The sequence below is a fragment of the Lampris incognitus genome, chromosome 15 (assembly GCF_029633865.1).
Source record: "Lampris incognitus isolate fLamInc1 chromosome 15, fLamInc1.hap2, whole genome shotgun sequence".
NCBI lineage: Eukaryota > Metazoa > Chordata > Actinopteri > Lampriformes > Lampridae > Lampris > Lampris incognitus.
In genome coordinates this window covers 29,496,942-29,520,634 of record NC_079225.1, presented here as the reverse complement: position 1 = coordinate 29,520,634, position 23,693 = coordinate 29,496,942, and the positions used below count along the sequence as shown (strand labels likewise).

Sequence of the window (23,693 nt, the reverse complement as noted above, 5' to 3'; positions counted from 1 at the left end):
TATGCAGAAAAAAAACGATAATGAAAGGGATCAGTACCTATTCGACCAATTTAAAGGTGCAACAGTTAAACAAATAAACTTCCATTCTTACCTGAAGTTGACCTGCGAATTCTAAGATTATCGATTGGTCAAATGCCTAGGGTGTAAGTCATCTCTTTCTCAAAACCACCACACAAGGTCTACAACAGGAAACGAATGGGGCAAAAAGGAGAAACCAAGAAGTGAGGAGTTAGGTTTTGACTAGCTAACACAATAGCCTCGATTATACAGTCCGAATGAGCCGTTCGAGTTGTACAACTGTTGTCAGTCTTAGTCGTTATTTCTAGTCTTAACATTGCTTGAAAGACTTAAGATAGCATTATTTTTAGTTAAATGTGTTTGCTAGTTCTATGTTGTTAATGGTCGTTAACCAGCTAGCTAACAAGCCAGATGTTAGCTAGCTCGCACCAGTCAATCGTTTGACAAATGTCATCGTATTCCGCATATGTATGACTATCATTACACTTTGTTATAGCACTTATCTTTTTTAAAAAAATGAATCAAAATCGTTTACCTCATATTTCTGTAAGTTGACGATTCAATAGAGAAATGTGTCAAAACACAAGGGGTAAATTTGTGCTACGGAGAGCCAAGTGGTACAAAGTTTGTACACTTCCGCGTTTCCTTAAACTGAAACAAAGCCGTTACTGCCACCTATTGGTGAAAGTGTATAGCAGGTAGAAGGTGTCTTAAAATGCTTTTTCAGGAAGCATAATTGATGTCCTTGTCTATGAAGAAATTAAAAGGTAAGACCTTGTTCTTCTGTCATAAAATGTCTGCGGGTGCTGATTCAAGGATTATTTTAAATGCATTTCATATTAAGGCTGGGCAACAATTCTGTATTTTTTCTCCCGGTGTCTGCGTGGGTTTCCCCCCGCGTGCTCCGATTTCCTCCCACAATCCAAAAACATGTAGGTCAGGCGAATCAGCCGTACTTAATTGTCACTAGTTGCGTGTGTGTGTGTGTGTGTGTGATGGCCTTCCCCGCCCAGTGACTGCTGGGATAGGCTCCAGCATCCCCACGACCCTGAGAGCAGGATAAGTGGTTCGGCTAATGGATGGCTGGATGGATGGATGTTTGCCTATCAATGATATTGTATCGGATTGTGATACATGATTAAGTTGTCCAAAATAATACATTTTTCTCACAAAATGCGGTCTAAAATATTTGAGTGTTATTTGAAAGCTAGTTGATATTAAATTTCACACTAACAAATTGTTAAATTTAGTAAACTTTAAATTCTTTAACATATTTTTGCATTTGTAAGCAAATATCACATATTGTGTAAAATAAGATGATTATCTTGATAATACTTTCCATACTGTCCAGAACTATTTGGCATATAGAGTAATAAATAGTAATGAAATTACTATAAACAGTTTAAAGTATTATTTTTCAGACATGTTCAACTGTAATACTGAGGTGCATAAAAATCGGCCAACAAAGGATATCTTTGGAATGATATTTATTATGCAAGCAACGGCTCCTTACTTGAAAATGTCCAAAAAGTTTCTTACACAAAACCATTCAGTGTTTTCTTCCTGAAGAGACTTTGATTGTATGGCTGAAGTGTTATAATTTGTATTGGAAGACAATCTTCCCAGAGGTTCACTCTCAATACATAGCAGTAGCTCTTCAAAATTAGACACAGCGGGGTGTAGAACAAGAATTCACAGTCCCCTTAAATATTTAGCCGTCATCATATGATTTATAGTAAAAAAAAAAAAAACAAGTTAAAAAAAACTTCATCGCCAGCCAGATATTGCATTTATCTGGAGCCATTTGTTAAAGACCAGTTTGCAAACATATTTCATGACAAAATTCATAATTTAATGAATTAAAATTGACATAAAAATCAACTGGTGCACATTCATGTATTTGGACAAATATGTTGTATGTCCAACATTTCTGATGCACTACATAGACAAAGATAAAAAATAAAATAAAAACAACACAATTCTCACATTTCAGCATCTTTGAGATGAGAAAGCTCATTGAAATACACGGGGGAAAAAAAACAGCTGCCAACATATGCATAAGCAACTCAGACTCACAGGCCTGTGTGCCATATGGTTAACTGTCACACAAGCAAATGCACTGCATTTCCAACAGTTTCAGTTAGTTATAATCACAAGTTGTTGTCCACGGGTGTTACACAATTAATGTAAAATGTACACGGTCCAAACAGTCACTATCCACTTCATTTCCTTCTCTGAATATTACAGTATTTCATAATGAATACAAAGTAGTGGTCAAGTAATATGCCCATTTCACAATACAGTTGAGGAGTCAGAAAGAAACATGTTCTCTAGGGGCAACAAAGCCAGTGGTCTAGTACATTAAAGTTGCAGTAATCTTAACGAACGCAAACTAAAAAAATATACCAATCTGAATCTCAATGAATCGGATCCAGTGAAGAAGGGCGCCAATTTTAGCAATTTTACCAACTAATCCTCATTTTAGATTTGCTACTACCTAATACACAGATGTCTTGCGAATGACAATTTCCATACAAGATGAGCTCTTGATGGCCATATTGAGCCAGAAAGAAATTTTGTCATGCCAAAATTATGCTGACATAGTACATTAACTTTTCAGTTGTAGATCAACTGGTTTCCGCATACTGACTTCTACTGGCCTGGCAGCCTGTCCAGGGTGTCTCCCCGCCCAATGACTGCTGGGACAGGCTCCAACATCCCCGCGACCCTGAACAGGATAAGCGGTTTGGATAATGGATGGATGGATGGACTTCTGATTTCCTGTTAAACTGTACGCCAAAAGTTTGAGAAAGATTCAAAATAAAGTTCCAGAATGTGTAGAAATGCTAGAGAACTGAAACCAGAGAGAAGTTGATAAGGAAATATGCAACGATAGGGGGAGGGGGAAAAAACAAAAACGGAATTTCTGGCAAATACCCTATCAAATTTCTTCCCCAGTCATCGTCATTGGACATAAACATCATGCATTGGGCATAGCCCAATTCTTAGAGGACAAACAATTTCTTCCGGTAGTGGTGAAAACTGAGGGGCAAACACATTGGAGTTTCTATTGTTTGGCCAAGACAATACAAGAGTATTGCCTGAAATTTTGAATCTGGATCTGTCTTTGTGTAGTACTGTTTAATAGCTGTGCAGCTTAGTAGCAGAACTGTACATGCGGGGAAAAATCTTGCATCACCATAAGACCGAAAATCTCAATAAGGCCTTCATTAAATTATGCATATATTGCATATAAATAAACCACTGTCTGTTAAAAGTAGACTTATCATAGCCTTATGGAAAATCACAATCTTGCTTCTTACTAACACATCCCCCTAATTGTTTATTTTTGTTTGTTTTTTTGTATAAAAAAATCATGTGTTGCAAAACTCTGCTGTAAGTAAACAAGATTTTTGTGTATATTCAGATGCAGATGACAAAAGACTAGACAGGAGAAAATAAATACACCCCTTAGAAAAACTCCTCAAACTTTACCTAAGGTCTTCCTCATAAAGGTGTTATAAGGCATCATGAGCACATTCTGAACATCAAACGATGCATCATGCTATATAGCTCCATATACCCCACAATCTGGAAAACTTGGTTTGAAAAAAGTATTATATTGCTAGTAGTTCTGCCATTACACGGGCATGGCAAATGTATAATTTATTAAAATGCATGATAGCCTTCCAATTCATGGGATTTCAGCAATTATGATGCAAGGATTTGCTAGCAACATTTAATAGTGTGCTAAGGACACCTCATAACACGGAAGTGCAAGTGAAGTTCATCTAAGGGGATCTTTGCAGACATTTTTTTCCAAATAAGCCGCCATAGCCTTTAAGTACCTTTAAGTACAAACTGCTGCAGAGCTTCTCCCAGAATATTTAGTGCAAATGCAGAAGTACACAATATACATAAGGTTTAGATATTAAGGCCATGATGACTCCTTGGGTTAAAAAAAGAAAAAGAAAAAATGTGGTTGAAAACTTTGGACTTGGGTTATATTTTCTGTTGGTTGAATGTTTCAAATACTTGAACGAAAAGTTAAATTGCTGTCTAATTTGAATAATGAGCCCCTCGGTACACATACCACCACTGTGCTTCACAAGTGGAATTGTCTTTATGGTTGTTTTTCAATGTCGTTTCAATTTCTTGCACAATCCTTTTGCGCTCTTGCCATTTGTAACTCCAAACAGAGAAATAACAGAAGCTATTGTGTACTTTGTTGTATGCTAGGCAACATTGATTCTTTCCATTATATCCCCAGCCCTTGAGAACTAAAAATTGTACATACATCAATCTATTAATAATGATTGTTATGAGCTATAGGAAGCACACATTACGCTTGAATGATACCTTGTTGGGAAGCACCTGAATGCACCGTTTTGTTAAAAGCATCACTCCCAGTCACTGTTTTTAGGTATTACAGCTGCCACTAACATGATAGGAATGCTAAGAGTGTATGAGGTGTTCATGGTCTGTGCAGAATCTTTAACATGAAAAGTTTCAAAATACAGCAGAAACTCAGATGAAACTTTAGGCACACGTTCCTCTGTTTGAAGATGCAAATAGGTCAGAGGCCCTGGACATATTCTGTGAGACATGAGTATATATTTACATTCCTGATAAACACAGATATTACACCATGGCTGCTACCAGCATTGAGTCATTTCAATTCTTAACATGTACTTTTGATGTTCTTTAGCAAAGCCCACTTGACAAGGAGTTGTCTTAACTGATCCATTATCGATGAGCTGGGTAGCACCTCATCATCTTCAGGTTTGGATCAGATTTACAGATCTATATTATATAGAGGATTTAAATCATGTTCTTATCAACAGAGATGTTAATGCTTTCAGTACATGTCCAAACAGCAGATGTTCTGTTTTTGGAAATACGAGTACCAGCTAAAAACTAACTACACTGTGCCATGCATTATTATGGTGAAAATAACCCAGTCTGGCAGATTTTAATCTACAGAATGTGTTCACTCTTTTGTGCCTTATCTTCTGAAGTCTGTTGGAGATCACAGGCCTTATCAGTGAAATAATTGTCAGTAACTGCCAATGATTAAAGGATTTCTGGAAAGCGGCAAGGCAGTTTCAGTGGAGATCTAGCCAGGCTGCATACAATGGGAAAATTCAGCTGCGACCCTGGCTGCATTTGGCTGTGGCAGATTGCAGCCAAAATGTAGGTCACAGCACACTGTCTGCGTGAGTGAGACCAAAGGCGGGTGGATTGTGGGGCACATTACTTCCAGTCCAGCTGTCTCTGACTGCTCTAACCCCCCCACCCTATCCTAGCTTTGCCCATCTTAGACTAAAGGATTATTGTCTAGGCTTAGTCTAGGCCTAATCTGCCTTTGAGCTGCCCTGGGCATCCCCTTCTCTCTCTTTTTCCCTGTCCTCTTGCTGGAGGCTGGTCTGGAGGTTGACATAAATGCTAGTGTCTCCACTCCGCAAGGCCTGGAGGAAGAGGTTGGTGTGTTCCTTCAGACGGTCTAGGTCACTCTGAGTGCGTCGATTCTGTCTTAGAAGCTCCTTGGTTCTGAGTGTGATGTCTAACAGGCCGGACTTGCTCAGAATGTTGTAAGTATTGCAGAACCGCTTCCTCTTGGTCTCAGGGTCGCCGTCGATAAAGTTGCCTTCATCGTCGCAGCTGCGTTCTTGGGTGGCAACACTGACTGATTGGATGGGGTCTGTCTGAGTGTTGGAGCTGCTAGTGTGGTTTGAAGGAGTGAGGGACACAGAGGGACTGAACTCTGACTGGCTGAAAGCTGGCGAAGGCGCCTCCCTGGCAGGACTGCTGCCAACGCTGGTTTCTGACAAGGGAAGATTGAGTCTGCACTGAAGCAGAGGGGAAACGGAGATAGAAGGAGCAGGCTGACTTGGAGTGGTAGTCCCAGAATTGCTAGGACAAACAAAAAGAGGTTTCTGCAGCTGTTTGTCTTTTTGAGAGCGTTCCTGGTGGTTCAAGGCCAAACTGCTGCCTCTCTCGGACCCTGACGAGGAGGACGAGGAATAGGAAGAGGAGGATGAGGAAGAAGTCCCTCTTCCTGAAGAACTGGAACCATCTCCAGGATGGGGAGCGATCTTGGGGTAAGACTTGAGGATGGGGAGATACTTTTTCGAACGTCGGCGTCTCGAGGAGGCCTCTTTGGAGGCAGACGAAGTTTGGTGTGAGACCACGGGCTGGAGGAAGACCACCTGAGGCTGCTGTACCACCGGCTGAACCACCTCCACAGTAGGACTGAATCCCCATGGCTTCAGGGCAGGGGGGTTGTCACCGGGCTGTAACAGCAATATGGTCGCAAAATATTAAAGAGAAGTCACCATTCCTATTGCCTTCACACTTGTTTCTCCTTCAAAAAGGCCAATTTTAACCTTAACAGAATGATCAAAAAGACCTATAGTGTAAGGTTCAGAGAGCACTATTCAAAATCACAAAACAGGCAGTTGAAATGAATGAAACAACTAATAGCATTCAACACAACCGTCCCAACAATGGGGTTTTAAATATGCAAATTGAACATTTTAAAAAGGAGACAAGGAGCATCAACCCATACTTATGGGCTGCAATGGAAAAATAATGTCCTCTATTTTAAAACAACACCCACAAACTATATTGGTGTTATTGGCTGGTGCCCTCAATCTACCATCACTATGGTTTATTTACCATACATCTGCACTCCTGGTATGCATGCATACCTGGTCAAAAGCAACTGTGGTGCTCACTTTACAGAATAAACCACTGAATCAACATGTATCAGTTTTACTGCTGTGCTGTTTTATGTCAAGAAAGTTATTTGACGTTTTGGATGTGCACACACTCCCCTCTTGCTCAATAGTATGGAAATGGAGACAATGTTTCATGCTCTCAGACTGAGGTTGTACATATGAATAGGGTTCTTTCTTGTATTCCACTATATGCAAGTGTCTTCGCACTTGTAAAGGACTAGTCCTTTTTTAGGGCGTGTCACATTTCGGGCAACTGTAATTAGAATTTGAAGACAGGCTGACTCTTACCTAAGCAGCAATAAAAGCTTGACTGTTGGGACCAACACAAATCACTACATGGGGGTCCAAGTCCCATGGAATGCATTGACAATTTCATGGAAAACTCGTTTTGCGCATTTTTGACTTTGTTGAGCAAGGTTTACCAACTCGAAAAACTTTCAGAAAATCTTTAAAGTTTTTCTGTTTCCCCAAGTCCATTTGAAAGTAGACTTGGACAAGCCAAACAAAAGGGAGATTTTATACTTTATTATATTTTTTCAAACAATATGTTTCACTCTGACAACAGAAATGGGTTCGCGGATTACAGAAAGCGTATCAGATTGGCTAATTACAGTTGAGAGACCTTGCCCAACCCAAGTCAAAAGTGTGCAAAATGATTTTTCCAAAAACTGTCAATGCATTTCCTTCACAAGCACAAACCACTGTGTGTGTGTGCTAGTCCCAAATGGAGCTATTTCTATGCTGAAAGAAAAAACCCATTAGCAGCCACAATACTCAGCAGTCCGCTGAACTTCTCTGAAAAGCTGTTGGAACTGTGCGAGTAACATGCAGGCATACAAGGGACTCGGAGGAGGTCTGGCCCCTAGACATGCGGTACGCAAGCCCACCTGTGTGTTGATATTCCCTGATGCCCACGAACCAGCTCCCAGCTATGGGTTAAATAGTGCCACTGCCTAGTGGATACCTCGGGAGAAGAATAGGCTACGGGAATAAACCCCTACAGAAAATCAATGTCTACAGTGCTGCTGTTTTTTGTTTTTCGTGCCCTTTTGTATCCGTTTAAGTCGGAGAGTACTGCTGGCGTCATGTGTGGCTGCCGCTTCTCCCTCTTGTAGCCCCCCCCTTCCCATCCACCCCTGTATGTCTGTGTTATGTTGATCTGTTGTCTTGTTTCACCACGTTTATTGTAAAGCAACTTTGAGTGTTAGAAAAGCGCTATATTAAGTTTGATTTATTATTATTATTAATATTATACAAACTGGTTAGGGGTGAAAAAGGTGAGAACGATGCATGAGCAGAGAAAAACGTAGACCTGCTATGGGGGTCTGGTATACACCCCCAGGGACCTTTTTTTTCCTTCTTTTTAAACGACTAAATGCTCTTTCTGGTGTCTTTTAAGGTTATTCTAGTGCTGGTCATAAGCTAACAGAATTACAAGATTGAGTGTTAATTTTTAAGTGCAAACGTACCTTTACATATGATATGCTCACATTTACAAATAAAATTAACAAAGGGCAGCGCCATATCCACTCTGTGCCTGAAACCATGTTAAAATGTGAAAAGAAAAAAATACAAATGTGAATATGAACGAGTATCCTATGCTTTAGGGTTGGGGGGCAAGGGGGGCTATGGTCTATCCTTATTTTTTCTTTTTGGATTGGACAAGTGTCTCAAGGGCCTGTTTTTGCCATTTTGCTGTATGCCTCAGCCTTGCACTCTTCCCTTCTTCAGCCGTCTGCCTTTTTGTTAGAGCCAAAAATGTGGATTTAGCCTGTGTTTATTATTTGTTTAGGCTGCACATGTTCTTTTTGGTTACTATCACTTCTGGTAAGTGGCATATGGGTGTGGCTTCACTTTATTTACCTGTTCACTTGTATGGCAGCATAGAGACAAAGATGGTGAGTAGGGCTCTAATATTTTTTTGTTTAACATTGCATCACATCAGGTACAATTTAGTCTTGGTTTAACCATTCCAGTACAGCAATTGCTTGTCAGGTATTTTTTGTTTTCATTAATAAACAGTATAAAACGCATCTGGACTTCAGTATGGATTTGTATGAATGTGTCAGTTATGAGCCTATTTAGCCTCTTAGCAGCTTTTTTCATTGACAGTAGTCGCTACATTTTTGCTCTCCTGAGCACTGCCAGCATATTGGCAGCAAACTGCTGCCGTTAGCATTTGTCAGCGGTTCCTGTTGACCGGATGTTCTTACGGAATGTGTGGTCCACCTGACATCCTCCCTTAACGATGTTAGCTAGCTTGCTAACAGCGTTTTTCAGCGGTTCCTGCTGAACAGATGTTCTTAGTGTGCGCGGTCCAGCTCACCGTACCTGACATTCTCCCTTAACAATGCTAGCTAGCTCGCTAATAATTGTTGTTTCTTCCAATTTGATCCTTTACCTCAGGCTTCTGACTTGATGCCAACTCTGTAGTTTCTTGGCTTCCTTTCAGCTTTTTCCACACAGCAGGTCACAGACCAATGGTCAGGGCTCGCGCTCTACAGTGACTAGTGAATTGGTTGGCTGCTGTCTTTTGTTAACAGTCGATGCACGTGCATCCACAGCATCAGGTGTTTGCACTCCATTGTCTTGCTATGGAAGTCGCCTTGAGTAGGCAGGCTCTCAACCCCCCTCAATAGTTTCGCAGCGGATCTGCATGAATCATGTAGCTGACCCATTTTGGATTCCAAACAGCGAATTTCACCAAAAGGTGACAAGTTTGCATACCTGAAAGTGTCCACCAGTGACGTCAATGGCAGACAATTCGTGAATGTGAAAATTGCATGAGAATTGACACAAGACATGGCTATTTGTGAAGACTGCAACATGTGAAAATATGAATATCAATGCTACATTCAGCTGTATTATTGAATATAAACAACAATACCATATTATACAGCTGTATGTAGCATTGATATTCGCATTTTCTCATGCAACGCAATTCTGTCTGCCAGTGAAGTTACCGGCAGATGCAGAGACAGATAACTGCTCAGTATGGCTGCTAATGGAGTTATCCCTACAGTGTATAAATAGATAATGCTGAAAACCGTGATTGTGTCCCTTCAATAATCCACAAAAAAGACCAAAAAGTTATGTACCTGCTTGAGAAGAACGTTGTTCATGATGATCATAGGGGAGAGTCTGGAGTAGGAGCTCCCCACCACAGCTATCTGTGAAGGCTTGGCCCCTGAACTCGGACCATGCTTCTCAACAGGGCGTGGTGAGTCCTCTGAGTCTGTGGTGTCCATCATGCTCATGTGCTCCGAGCCTGCATCTACAGACCAGGGACAAGAAACGTATGCGTGAGATTTTGTTCATAAAATTATTTTACAGTGTGGATACTGTGTAAGGAATGAAATCAAACCTGAAAATCCAGAGTCTCTCTCGGAGTCCGTTTTGGACTTCCCAGGTTTGGTCGTTCGCAGTTTGACGACGTTCGCCCTGCTGTGACCCTCTGCCTTCCTCTTGGTGCTCATCTTGTTTGCTGATTTTCTCGACCCTCGATCCCACACCAGATCTATAGCAGCATCTCTCATTAGATGCACCTAGGAATTAAAACAACAACAACAACTGAGTGGCTCCTCTTTTCGTGTTGCTGTTGATCATGTCTGTTAACAGATGGCTGCCATCATCTCGCTTATACTTCACACAGGTAGAGAACGACAAAAGCCGTGCCACCGAGGACAGCACGGCTGCAAACTTATACTCCGATCAAAAAGCCATCAAAGAATAAGTGTACAGACAAAACTGCCACTACAAAACACTGCCGTTGGCGAAATAGCTAACTAGGTTTAGCAACACATTCCTGGCGACGCCAGACTTGGCGTGGCTTCTAAAGACACCGTCGGGGACGCTAAGCGTTTTCAACAACAGAAAAAAAGTCCTTGTTCAAAATACCAGAAAAAATAGAAAAGACAAGACCCTGCAAAATGTACACAAGGGGAAGAAAACACACGTCCTGACCTTGTTTTGGGTTTTTTTTCCACACGAACCGTCCCTCCAAAAAGAGCAGTCAAGTCAATCTTACGTGTATAGCCCAATATCACAACTCGGAAACTGAAACGCGAGGCTCACACTGGAACTCGGTGGTCCACGGTGGAGTACACGGGACCGACCCGCCGCTCCGCCCCTGTCGGCTCGATCACACGCGAAGCACAGCGCTGTTTTCTCTCTGTCTTCTGCACTTTTTCGATTTTCGCTTTGGACGTTGTGCGGTCGATAGTGTGGTCAGACGTGATATCTTTCTTCCCCCCCCCTCTGGAATCAGACATCCACAATGTTCTCGGGGGACTGTGAAAAGCAGGCGGAGATCCACGGGTGGTGTGGGGGGGCGGAGGGGAACCAGGCTATGGCTCGTAGTCTACGCAGCCATATTTGGTAGTCAGGAGGCGTGGACTTGTAAACGTCACATTCGTTCGGCCTTTTCATCCGCCCACTTGTGAGACGTCGGCTTTTCTTATTGGCCGATCGGTCGGTGCTTAAGCCAGGAAACGTGACCGTCTGCCGAATGTGTGGCAAGTTGAGGACATTGTGTTCACTTGGCAGGCGTAGGGAGGCGTACAGTGCAGGCATCTCAGATGTACCGTCCGGGAATCCGGTGACGTGAAGACCGTAGTGTTCTGGTGTATTACATAATAGTCTTGTTGAACCAAAGCTAACCCTCTGTCCTGGCCCTAAGTTCCCTTTCTACACCATCGGTAGTAAACAAAGGGCACTTCTCTGAACAAAACGTTCTCACGTGCAGAGATGCTAATTTGTACTGGCACATTCTAACATTGTAACCTCGCAAAACTCTGGTATCTGATCACATGTGCAAATATTTAATACTACGGGTGGGTGGGTGTGTGTGTGGGGGGGGGGGTGGGCACATGGACTGAGGCCTTATGTGTATGAGACTTGTTTTTGGAATCTGTTTAAGGCTTTGAGGGCATTCTACCCTCATCAAACACGGGATGCAATACAAACGCATGATAACTAAGTAACTCTGTGGTTGGTTAACAGTGTTTGCTGTGAGGCGTGCCCAGATGCGAAGATCATGGTGACCTCACATGTCAACTGCACTAAGCGTATTCTTAGAAATGTAAATAAACACAGGGGCTCATTGTATTTGAAGTCTGTTTTATTACAGGAACTTGTAGCGCTCCATAACTAATCAGAGCAGATCTGACAGTGAACAACAGTGTCCATAAATAGAATTTTTTCGAGAATGTGTAACATCGATCAGTGTTAAGTACTTTAGCTAGGAGAAAAATTACAGTTTGCGGTGTATTTTGAAAAAAAAAAGAGAGAGAGAGGGAGAGAGAGAGAGCGCAAAAGGAGTCATAGTGAACAGGCAAAGGCAGCCCTGCTCTTTCTAAATCTTGCTGACAACACTGACAGTTGATCAAATGCACTACAGGATGGAGTGAGGCGTTATCCCGTTAAACCTGACAACAGACAAATTCAAAACATCCCTTGTGTCTTTCATCTATACTCATTAAGACCAGATTGTTATCACTCTGTGCTATTACATATTACAGCTGTATTTAAAACCCAACAGAGCAACTGGGTTTTCCATGTGATAACTGATATCCATGTTGGGCCTTCATTCACAATGTTCATGAACAAAGAGGTATTGATGGGCTTGGACACATGGCTATTTGTGGCCCAAATCTATTAATAGACAATGAATGTAAAGGATGACCAGATGAAGAGTCTTATATCTGATGGAGTCTGACATCTGGTAGACCCACTGAGTATGCTTTGTTGATCATCCCCGATGCAGTCTTGTTTCTCCCCAATAAAATGAACAGCAGACTCAAAGTGACTCCAAAGTGGTATTATTCTTCATTATTTTGTGCAGATGTCTGCAGATCCTATTAGCTCGGAGGATGCTGACACCTGATAAAGAGAGCCAGACAAAACATTGCTATAACACACTGCTATTTTTCCAATGCATCTTAGCAGGGCAGATTTTGCAATCTATACTCTAGGTGGAATACAAACAACCGGCCAACACTGGTAGAAAAAGAAACCAAAACAAAACAAAACACCAGGCCCCACCCTGCTGCCCCATGAAAGGTACATTCTTGTCATTCTCCTGAACCCGCGCTAATGGCTAAGATCAGACAACAGTCCCCATGTTTCCAACAAACAGGCAAAAAGTGACCGCTCAGCTTTTCACTGTGTTACCAGAGCGGTCCCAGAAAGCAATTAAAGTGCTCCAACACTAGCTTAGCACAACGGAAGATATCAGATGCATCAGTCAAAGTTTTGACACTTACACAGATACTGTCTGCTCCTATAGCTCTGTGTGATGAAGGCATCCTTTAATGTTAAAAATCCCGTAACGCTACATTGTGGTTTACTGAGGAAATTAGGCCCTAGGGACATGGAGCAGGTTTGCGAGGGGACTTTGTGAAAGCTCTACTATCACCATATTAGTGCTGAGCAACATGGAAGATATTATTATCATGATAATCATCCACACTATCTGCTTACATATGCAAAAATACCCCATTCAAAAATCCAACTGAGGTTCATCACATTGAAATCTGATTTCAAATAATACTCTTCAACTATTTCAGATCTCATTTTGTGACAATATCTGAATTTCATCCCAATACAATACCATTGAAAGATGATAAACGATTATAGCGTGTTATTGACCAGCCCCTCATGGCAAGCCCGCAGACTGCTTGGCATAACTGTGTATGACTGCTGTCATTTACAAATGATGTAAAATCATGTAACAGTCCTGTATGATGGTATAACGACTTGCTATTCTGCATGAAGTGCTGGCTTTTTAACTTTTTTTTCTTTCTTTTCTTTGCTTAGTGTCTTTTATACCTATATACTTAGTCTTATATAAGTGTTATTTTCGCCAAGATATTTTTTTCCCATAAAAACTTCCCCTTTGCGAGTGCCAGTGGCCTTAGATATATTGTTTGTGCAAGGTCACAGCAGTAAATACCTTGTAACCTTGGACACATGTACAAACTAGCCATAATAACTGGTCTGTCGATTATTGGTTCTGTCAAAGAGAAATGCACACAAGCAGACAATAAATCGACATATTGCATCATCTCATCTTTCCTTGGCAACCTGGGATTCTGGACAGAACAGAATGACAGATGTACCCATAAATGTCCCGACAATATAAATGTTCTGTACGGCCGTGCGTTTTATGTGTCTGTTTATGTGTTAATAAAAATAGACAGAGACACAGTAAGATGGAAAGGCAAACAGACAGAAAATAGAAACAAACAGACATAGATAGATAGATAGATAGATAGATAGATAGATAGATAGATACATACATACATACATACATACATACATACATACATACATACATACATACATACATACTGTGTATTGTGTGTGTGTGTGTGTGTGTGAGAGAGAGAGAGAGAGAGAGGGGGAGAGGGAGAGAGAGAAAGAAACAGAGAGAGAGACAGACAGACAGAGACAGACAGACAGACAGACAGACAGACAGACAGACAGACAGACAGACAGACAGACAGACAGACACAAACAGCAGAAACATTCTCTCTGTCACATACGTCATTGGTACTCAGTCATGGGCCATGGAGGGCAATGTGTATGCAGGCTTTCTTTCCATACCGACACTGTACCAGCTGATCTCACTGACTGACGTTATTATAACTAAAGTTTGGGAACAGAGACACTCCTAGTTGCCTGTCCCTGCCTACTTAAAGTGTGCCTAACCCTTCCCTCTTAGGTTTGCCTCAGTTCTAACGTCCCAACCTTCCCAAACCCCCTTGCTCTGTTCGGGTTCTCTTTTGAACTCCTCTTCCTCAGTGCAGAAAGCACACGGGGGAAGTAACGGACCGAGTCTTAACTCCATCGGTTCCTCAAGCCAATCATCCTTTTGACCCCGATTCATCCTCCCCTCCTCCCCTTTTCTTTGACACTCATCTCATACCTCCATCCTGGATATTAACGTTCTTAATAAACAGATCATACAAAGTCCCATGTGGTGTGGGGTTTGTCGGTGAACCAACACCCCCCCTCCCCCAACCAAACAGGAAAGGACTAATTAGTGAGATCAGCCTGTGTGGCGCTGGGTTAAAAACTCACACCACGTGGCCCTCCATGGCATATGGTTTAGTGCCAGTGACCCACCACATGGACAGATTAGCTCTCTTACTTGTCACAATGTTTTGCTCTCTTCCTGTGTTTTCTCTTCCGAGGCCTATGCTTGACGGACTGGTTGCTGCTGGGGACGAGGGGGAGAAGTGCAATAAACATTGGGGCACGCATTCACACACGAGGAGCAAAATGCGTCTCTACATACCTTTCATTGCTCAGATACAGCTCACGGGGTCTAAAAACAGTAAAAATGCAAGTTATTGCTTGGCGGTTCCCACAGGTTCTCGTGTTGCGTTTGCTTGTTCATTATCGCCAGTCAACTTGAGGAATGCTCCCTGCGGAGTTCCTACAAGATGTCGACTGGCGGTTTTCTGACGGCCTACCTGCATTCACACTCCTGATGCTCCACAAATGTGAGTTCCACGTAATCCCCGGAGCGCTCGGAGGGGGATATCCTCAGAAGCTGAGACACCAGGGAAAGGTAATAAGGAAGAATTAAACACATGCGTTACCATGGAGATGATCGCAAAGCAGTCTGGGACATATTTTTGTGTGTGTGTGTGTGTGTGTGTGTGTGTGTGTGTGTGTGTGTGTGTGTGTGTGTGTGTGTGTGTTCTACGTTTTCGATTGAACTGGGCGTTTTTTTAATCGCCAGCTGTTTGGTGGAACAAACTCCGCTGAGAGAAAGCAGATGCCGTTTGTGTTGGGACACGGCCCGCGTTTTCACACCTGCAGGGTGGTGTTGCGTTTGAGGGTTGGGTGACATTCCAGATTCTCATCTGCGCAGCAACCGGAGCATCGCCACAGCGGGACACAGGCGGGACTAAAAATATACTCCACCCCTCCTGGGTACTCTTGTTCCACATCCACCATGTGCTCCATAGGGCGACAAAGGCTCCTCCTCCAGACCTCATGGAACAGCATTACTACACCAAAAAAAAGAGAGGGGCACGTCAGCCCTCACCCAGTCAGTCAAGTCTCGTTTCTAGCTGACCCAACTGGTGTCCCGTGAGAGGTGATGATTATACAATAATCATTGTCACAACAGCGTCAAGTCTGGAGGACACGTATTGGCTCTTACCTTCCGAGTGAACTTCAATTGCAGGCCGAGAATTCTGCAAAGTTTAGATAAAAAACGGTTAAAGTCCACGTAAAGTTTTCATATAATAGGACAAAGACGTGGCTGAATGTGCCTGACAATGGCACATATGACACAAGAGATTACATACATATCTAAGGTAACGCAGCAATGAGGGTCGTATGATTGGAGGCTGGTTCACAAAGCGATTGTGGAGCGCCCTCTTGTGGAAGAGAGTGAGTCGAGGCCAAAAACTAGTCCCTATGGAACAGTTATTACAGGTATACCTGGCTGCAGCCTGCAGAACGGGGGCGGAGATCAACGTCGACCGTTTAATCCCACCCACCGTTTGATTTGATTGGTTTAACTGTCGGACTTGAGTTTGGGCGGGGTTAAACGTCAATTTCATTTATTTGGACTTGGGTTTGGGCGGGGTTAAACAGGGTTGGGGTGCTCCTCCGTTATTAGGGCAGCTAGTAGCATCATTTACTATTTATGTCAATTGCTTTCCAGTCAAATTTGATTGTATGCCAAAATGCAGCCAATGAAAGCTACAATTCTGAAGGTTTATATGTCCTTTTGATGCCTTCCATTGCAGGCATATTTAACACAAAAGCTAATGCGTGAATAGCCAAATCATGCTTTGTGGTTGCCTTTTTTAATGGTTGCTGTCGGGTAACAAGTGATATGGAGCATGGTGTTTTATATATTCACAATAGCAGCCAAATGCGGAGGAGTATGGTGGGTAGCAGTGAGTTTGAAGAAGAAGCAAAGTTGTTGTGGCCAATAAGCAGATATGGCAGACCAAGCCAGGCCAAGACCTTCACCAACAGATATGTAGTAGAACATCATTACCCAAAACTCAGATTCATCCATAATTTTTATTCAGCGGTGGGGAAGATGGTGACACAACAGCATTGGTGACTCGGGTTCAGTTGATATTGGTCTCTGGAGACACCAAACACCAAATGCAATTTTCAGTATCAAAATAAGAGTCACTAAGACAACAAAAACAATGATTTTCAGGATTATACCTTTAAACGACAAAAGCAGCAATTGATGTCTCAATAAGTCATGAATACTTGAGGTTTATAGTCTCAATAAGCAAAAAATCTTGGGAGTATTCAAAATTGCCATTGCCAAACCTACACAAACATGGGGCTTGGCTTGGCCAGATCACTCTTGGCCTCTGAGGTTTGTGTGTGTGGGGTTGTGTGGTAGATCATTTCTTGGATAAGTACATGTTGTTTTTTCCTCAAGCCAAGTTGCCCATTCTGTTTTGGATGCTCCTTATTCATCATCAGTTTTGGCTTTTGTCAGATCGGTTGGTTTTGAGACACTTTCCCCCCCGAGAATACGCAGCTCACAGGAAAATAATACCCACCCGGTTGGTATTTTCCCCCCCATGTTGAGATCCTCCATTGTGAACCAGGGCCCACACAAAAATTCCCAACCAAGCTGCGATGACTGAAGGAGAATCGGTTTATTTTCCTAAAGTTAAACCATACCTCAGCTTTTGGACCGCACAGATGCAGCTGTGCTGTGAAATGCATTCAGTCTACGGGTGTTTTTGATACCAAGGGTCCGTTTTTTAAACCGTCATGGGTTAATCACGCGCATCCATGTGAAAGATAAGGCCGGATTCACAAATCTTAAAACCACAATATGTAGACGTCACATGGGGTTAGAGCCTGTTGGTGAGACCAAGTGCAATGGCTTCCAATATACACGGAAATATTTCAAATGTTTTAATATAGATGTGAATATCACGCCACTACAGTGAAAACCATAGCAGACGGTCAGTGACTATTGTATATACAAAGCAGTGCTGATGAGTTTACCTTTTTATCAAACATCCTTAATTGACATGTTAGCCCATAAACTATGGAAATAAGTCACGGGATTGGTTGACTGGAGATGATCAGTGTTGAAAACTGAGCTTGTACAGGCTGATTTTTGTTCTGTCCTCCCTTTAAACAGAACAAGCCTGCTTGGAGAGTCTAAGAGTTTGATATTGGTTCAATTCGCCCATGAAGGTAATCCTTTTTGATTGTATTATTGTTTCAATTCTTATAATTTCTCTCTAATGCTTTGATTGGTTTGGACCGCACTCAGGGAACTATTGCAAATGAGTGCGTTGCTCACAATTAGTCGTCCATGAATAAATAAAGGTTATGAATATAGTTAAACAAGATCCTGTAAGGACTGTAAGTGCGTTATTCAATTGTGCAACTCTTAAGTGCATAGCAAGGAAGAAACATCGTTGAATATTTGCATTTGTGTGTCCAGAATTGGACTCGGTCACAAATCTTAGCAATTTACGTGTAAAATAGGATGCGCTTGACTTCAACAATGAAAGATGCTACTGACAAATAAGCCGTCAGGAAGCAAACTCTCTGGTCCGAGACCTTTAACTGGGTGCCCGTAGTGTTAGCATGGCCATCCTTAAACCTTAAACCAGGCATGTAACCTTACATGAAGGTTGTCTGTCTTGGGAGAGAGAGCCCTCCTCTGTCACTCTCCCTGAGGTTTCTTCCTATTTCTTTTGCCCTGTTATGTTTTTTTGTTTTTTTTTAGGGAGTTGTTCCTTATCTGATGCGAGGGTCTAAGGACAGGATGTTGTGCTGCTGTAAAGCCCCTTGAGGCAAATTTGTAATTTGTGATATTGGGCTATACAAATAAAATTGACTTGACTTGACTTAACCTGCTAACATCTATGTCAGCATCTCATATATATTCTCTGCACCATTGCACCTTCTCACCTCTTATTTCGCATGTATAAGTCAATCCTTGTGTATATATCCGAAGATTGTTGTGTTGTAGTGTTGTTATTCTACGTTAAGTACACTGAGAGAGCCATGAAACCAGAGTCAAATTACATGTATGTGCAGACCTACATGGCCGAAAAACAAGATTCTGATTCTGATTTATTCGTCAATGTGGAAGACTCACGGGCCAAAATCTGGCTTGACCAGACAGAGGCACACTATGTCCTGTTTCTTGCAGGTCCCACAAAGAATAGCTTACATGGATTTTAATGCACAATAAACACTGAAGTGTGGAGATAAACCATGTCCATGCTGGACGTAAGCAGAGGATCTCTCTTTCCTGTAGTCAAGGGCACCAACTGAGCTATTTCACAACATGACTTTTGTAACTCCATAGACCCAGCTTTCTGCAGAAACCGTTCCAATAATGCACAATGGTGCTATTTTCCGATTCAACAACAAAATCACCCGGCATACAAGTCTTAGGCTGATCTTGGCTTTCTTTTTCTTTTGTAATATAAACTATTTCTCTCTCGCCCCGTACCCTGCCCTCCCACTTCCTCCATCCCTCCCTTGGTCCATCTCCCGCTTTCATTTCTTTTATAGATGTCACATGCGGGTTACGATGCTTGGGCAATAACTTCTTCTTTTTTTGTGGGCGATTTTGGCATTTTATTCTTATTGAGACTGCAGACACAGATGTTCTCTAATAACCGAAAGATACTTTTTTCATACATCCTTAACCTGATGAAATTGTATAATCACATGCATAACCATAAGGTGGATGGACATGGCTCTATAGAGACTGACATGAATGTATATGGCCAAAGGCATCACAGCCAGAATGCTGTTTTAACGTGCAAACATTTACACAACATGTTCACGGTTTTCTGCATGAGCTCTATTGTGAATCCAGAATTCTCTATTGCTTTTCTGAGATGTGGGTCGACATGTTCCTCCTTGCTTTTCTCCATCTCTTGTTTTTGAGGGCAACAACTGCTGAACTCCATCACAACATGAGTTTTGTAACTTCAGAGAGCCTGCAGCATTTGTGTGGAAATTGTTCCAATACACTCAGAACGAACAGTGGTGATGCTCTCCGATACACCACAGAACAACCAGAAATACGAGTCTAACGTTGATCTTGGCTTTCTTCACCTCTGTTATATCAACTCTCTCTCTCTCCCATTATCCGTCCCTGTCTCTCGCCCTCCCTCCATCCATCTCACTCTTTCTGATCGTCTTTTATAAATGTCACACGCCAGTTCTAGCCTGGTGCTCGGGCAATAATCATTTTTTTGTGGGTTTTTTTTTTTTGGCGTTTTACTTCTTCTCAAATGTTGCGCGGTCTCATCTGGGCTGCATTTGAAGAATCTAATAAATCAAAACTGTTAAGTTTAGACCACTGACGTCAAGGAAGATATATGAGCGCCTTCTCACTCTATATGTTTCAGATCCAACTCTGGGGCCCTAAACATGCGGTCTATCCCAGGGCCCGCTCAGTCAGAGAAGTACTAAACAGATGGACACACATGTAAAGTCTTCTCTAAACATTGCACAACACTTGAAATTTGGCAAGCTTCATTTGATCAACAATCTATGCTTGATGAACAATGCATTGTTGGAGCGATCTCTCTCTTGGAGAAAATCTGATGCAGTGTCTTGTGGCATGCACCAACGAGACGTAATATGGCATTATATGTCATGCATCCACCTTATAACGAGAAGCTTCTCATTAACATTGGCCTTACAGATCCCATCTGATTGAAAGGGCTGAAAGTGCAAGAGGCAGAAACTTAGTGGTAAAGTGTGCATGAAAAGTGTATGACTGTACTGAATGTTCCTACGCAGCTTCTACATTGTGGGTATGTAGCATACCAACTCTCTAACAGAGTATTATCACAGTTCTGGGTCGTCTGGTGTGGAGTTTGCATGTTCTCCCCGTGTCTGCGTGGGTTTCCTCTGGGTGCTCCGGTTTCCTCCCACAGTCCAAAGACATGCAGGTCAGGTGAATCGGCCGTACTAAATTGCCCCTAGGTATGAATGTGTGTGTGTGTGTGTGTATGTCGGCCCTGTGTGATGGCCTGGCGGCCTGTCCAGGGTGTCTCCCCGCCTGCTGCCCAGTGACTGCTGGGATAGGCTCCAGCATCCCCGTCACCTTGAGAGCAGGATAAGCGGTTATGTAATGGGTAATGCATTAAGGAAAAAAAAATTTTTTTTTTGGATAATCATATTTTTGCTCAGTATGTGAGCCACCTTGATCTGTTTCTTAGATTTTCAAATCTGACTCTGCAGAGGGGCAGTCCACATTGCAGCCAAAATCTTGCCTGTGTCTGTATGACAATGCTAAAATCAACGAGTGATAATGATCAAGAACCACGTGACCATGTGAAATTCATTATGGCAGCAAAAAAACCGCTGTTAAAACAATCCCTGGCAGATAATATGGCCCTGTCACTGAAACACACTACTGTATCTCCAGATGAGCGGTGGCATCGTTTTGCTGGATTACCTGCTGGGAGCTTTGTCTTCATCTCCCCAAGTGTCTGATGGTCTCGTAGCAAAAAGGAAGCACCTGTGTGCATCCAGAGTTATGGCGACCGCTAAAACCCACATCACACCCACGGGACGCGACCCAGCAGCCTCGGTCTGTACGAACCACAGTGCTGGCTTTACTTTCGGGGGGAAGGGGGCGTCAGTCTCCAACTTACCTCTGGCACCGGCTGTCTCATATCAGGCAACAGCTTATTTCTTTGCAACTTACTGAGGACGCCGAGAGAGGGATGCTTCGATAGCTGGGCTCTTATAGGCTTGTTTTAGTTTTTTCCACGGTAATGCTCTCGGCACATGACTTCAGATATGTGGCTCTGTAAACCTCTATATCATAAGCTGGATCTGAGTAACACAGCTGCTGCATCGGCTCAGCCTGGCTGGGTAAATATCTGCACACATGAGTCATTACCAGTACAGAGCCACTGTAAACAACACTTACACACAACCCATAAAATGAGGAGGGTGTCACACTAATGTGCATATGCATACTGGTAACAGTGGATGCAGCGGTAAACAAAAAAGGTTGGCTAATAATGATCCTCGGTCAGTGATCATCATTAGGCAACCGATTACCAATATGGGGAATTTTCTGCAAAAGAAAAAAAAGAGCAGCATTAATTCATGTATTTCTGCAGTGAAAAACACGTTTCTCTCTACGTAAGTTTGATACTTTTTACTTTGCTGCATACTAATGAAGATGAGGATGGGTTGACTATCCCACAGTCTGCAGATACAAAGGAGGGTAAACTGTGTTTTAGGTGCATGCGTTTAACCCTCAGCTACAAGGCTGGGGGAAGTAACAGAAATTGTACATCACCGTCACCACCAAGAGAGATCATCATTCAAATGTGACTCTTATTAGCCAAGCGTTTCACGTGAGGTGGTGATAAGAGTCACGTTTTGAGTCAGGAGGGCAGAGCGGCGATAGTTTTAAGGACTCGGACCTCTCGTTATTAGGCAGAGGAGAGACGGGCTGGCCAGTAGTGGCGAGGGACAATTCACTAATGCTGCAAACATTCACCACTACGAGAAAACGGCACGTTGAAAGAACCACCCATTACACTTTTAACGCGCACACACCCAAACACACAAATAGTGGGGAAAGAACAAAAGAAAAGAGTCAAGCTTCCACAGTCGTCCAAGTGACAATAACGACCGAGCGGTTTTCCATCGCGACAAACTTGCGTCTAACAGATGGCGTGTTTTACCTGCGCAGGTGCCGGCGGCAGCAGAAGAAGAACTGTTAAAAGACAGGCGGCTCCGATGAAACTTCTCATGCCGCCAACAGCAAATGTGGTCTCGAGTCCGACTGGTAAAGGGTCTACACCGAAGCCGAAACAGAAGACAGGAGCCCCAAACGCGCTGGCGGCGGTGCGATCTGAGGTTTAGAGGATGGGCGCATCGTCCCGACGATTCTGATGAGACCGAGCCAGCAGGCTGCGCGCAAACCTCTATAAGCCCTCTGGCGACCACGCCGCTGACACGAGCATCGACTCGGAGCCGGACCCACACCCGAGAGGTGCAACTTCATGAGCAATGACAAGGTCAAATAGGACAGCTGGCGGACCTAGACAGGCGTCATACATCTCACTCAAGCTCTCTCTCTCTCTCTCTCTCTCTCTCTCTCTCTCTCTCTCTCTCTCTCTCTCTCTCTCTCTCTCTCTCTCTCTCTCTCTCTCTCTCTCTCTCTCTCTCTCACACACACACACACACACACACACACACACACACACACACACAAGCGTTTCTTTACCTATACTTGTGTGAGGACCTTCACTGACTACTCATTCCCGAGCCCTTTACTTTAAACCAATCGTAACTCTAACTCTAACCTTAGACTAAAACCCAGATCCTAACCCTAAAATAGTCCCTTGAAGAAGTGAGGACCGACCAAAATGTCCCTACTCAGCACGCAAAAACAAAAACATCAATGTTATGGTTATGAACTCGAATTGGTCCTCACGAATGAACAACACGCGTGCGCGCGCACACACACACACACACACACACACACACACACACACACACACACACACACACACACACACACACACACTTTGCAGACCCTTCCTTACCAGCAGGAAAGCTGACTGAGAACATAAGATTTCCAAGAGCATGATGAAAACAGCAATTCTGACACCTTACAATTTCTTCCTAACGGGCTCGTTTGGCAAAATGAAATCCTGCAACCTTATTTTGAGCATTCAGTGAAAACACCTCGTCATGGTCAAAACTGTACTGTGGTCTGCCAACTAGTCTACAAGCTGGAAACACCGGTTTCCAGCTTGTAGACTAGTTGGCAGACCACAGTACAGTTGGACAAACATGCTCGTGAACTGCAATTTGAACCGTATGTGTGTGTGTGTGTATATATATATATGTATATATATATATATATACATATATATATATGTGTGTGTGTGTGTGTGTGTGTGTGTGTGT

General features: G+C 42.8%; 2 protein-coding genes across 4 annotated transcripts; both read right to left on the bottom strand.

Annotated features, from left to right (window-relative positions):
- Window positions 1-1,490: 1,490 nt before the first annotated feature.
- cipcb (CLOCK-interacting pacemaker b) lies at window positions 1,491-11,094 on the bottom strand. The gene is made up of 4 exons (XM_056294462.1): window positions 10,722-11,094; window positions 10,123-10,303; window positions 9,857-10,032; window positions 1,491-6,311 (listed from the first exon to the last, which is right to left on the bottom strand). Exons 2-4 carry the CDS (start codon window positions 10,292-10,294, stop codon window positions 5,373-5,375), a joined length of 1,287 nt encoding a protein of 428 aa, XP_056150437.1. The 5' UTR covers window positions 10,295-10,303; window positions 10,722-11,094; the 3' UTR covers window positions 1,491-5,372.
- Window positions 11,095-11,866: 772 nt separating this feature from the next.
- Window positions 11,867-22,815, bottom strand: pgfa (placental growth factor a). Of its 3 annotated transcripts, XM_056294813.1 has the most exons (8): window positions 22,460-22,815; window positions 16,786-16,878; window positions 15,934-15,967; window positions 15,582-15,778; window positions 15,236-15,315; window positions 15,058-15,087; window positions 14,911-14,979; window positions 11,867-12,638 (listed from the first exon to the last, which is right to left on the bottom strand). In XM_056294813.1, exons 2-8 carry the CDS (start codon window positions 16,804-16,806, stop codon window positions 12,617-12,619), a joined length of 453 nt encoding a protein of 150 aa, XP_056150788.1. In that variant the 5' UTR covers window positions 16,807-16,878; window positions 22,460-22,815; the 3' UTR covers window positions 11,867-12,616. The 3 variants fall into 3 exon arrangements, with proteins under 3 accessions (XP_056150788.1, XP_056150786.1, XP_056150787.1); XM_056294811.1 differs by lacking the exon at window positions 16,786-16,878 and having other exon boundaries at window positions 22,460-22,814; XM_056294812.1 differs by lacking the exon at window positions 16,786-16,878 and having other exon boundaries at window positions 14,911-14,976; window positions 22,460-22,813.
- Window positions 22,816-23,693: the final 878 nt, after the last annotated feature.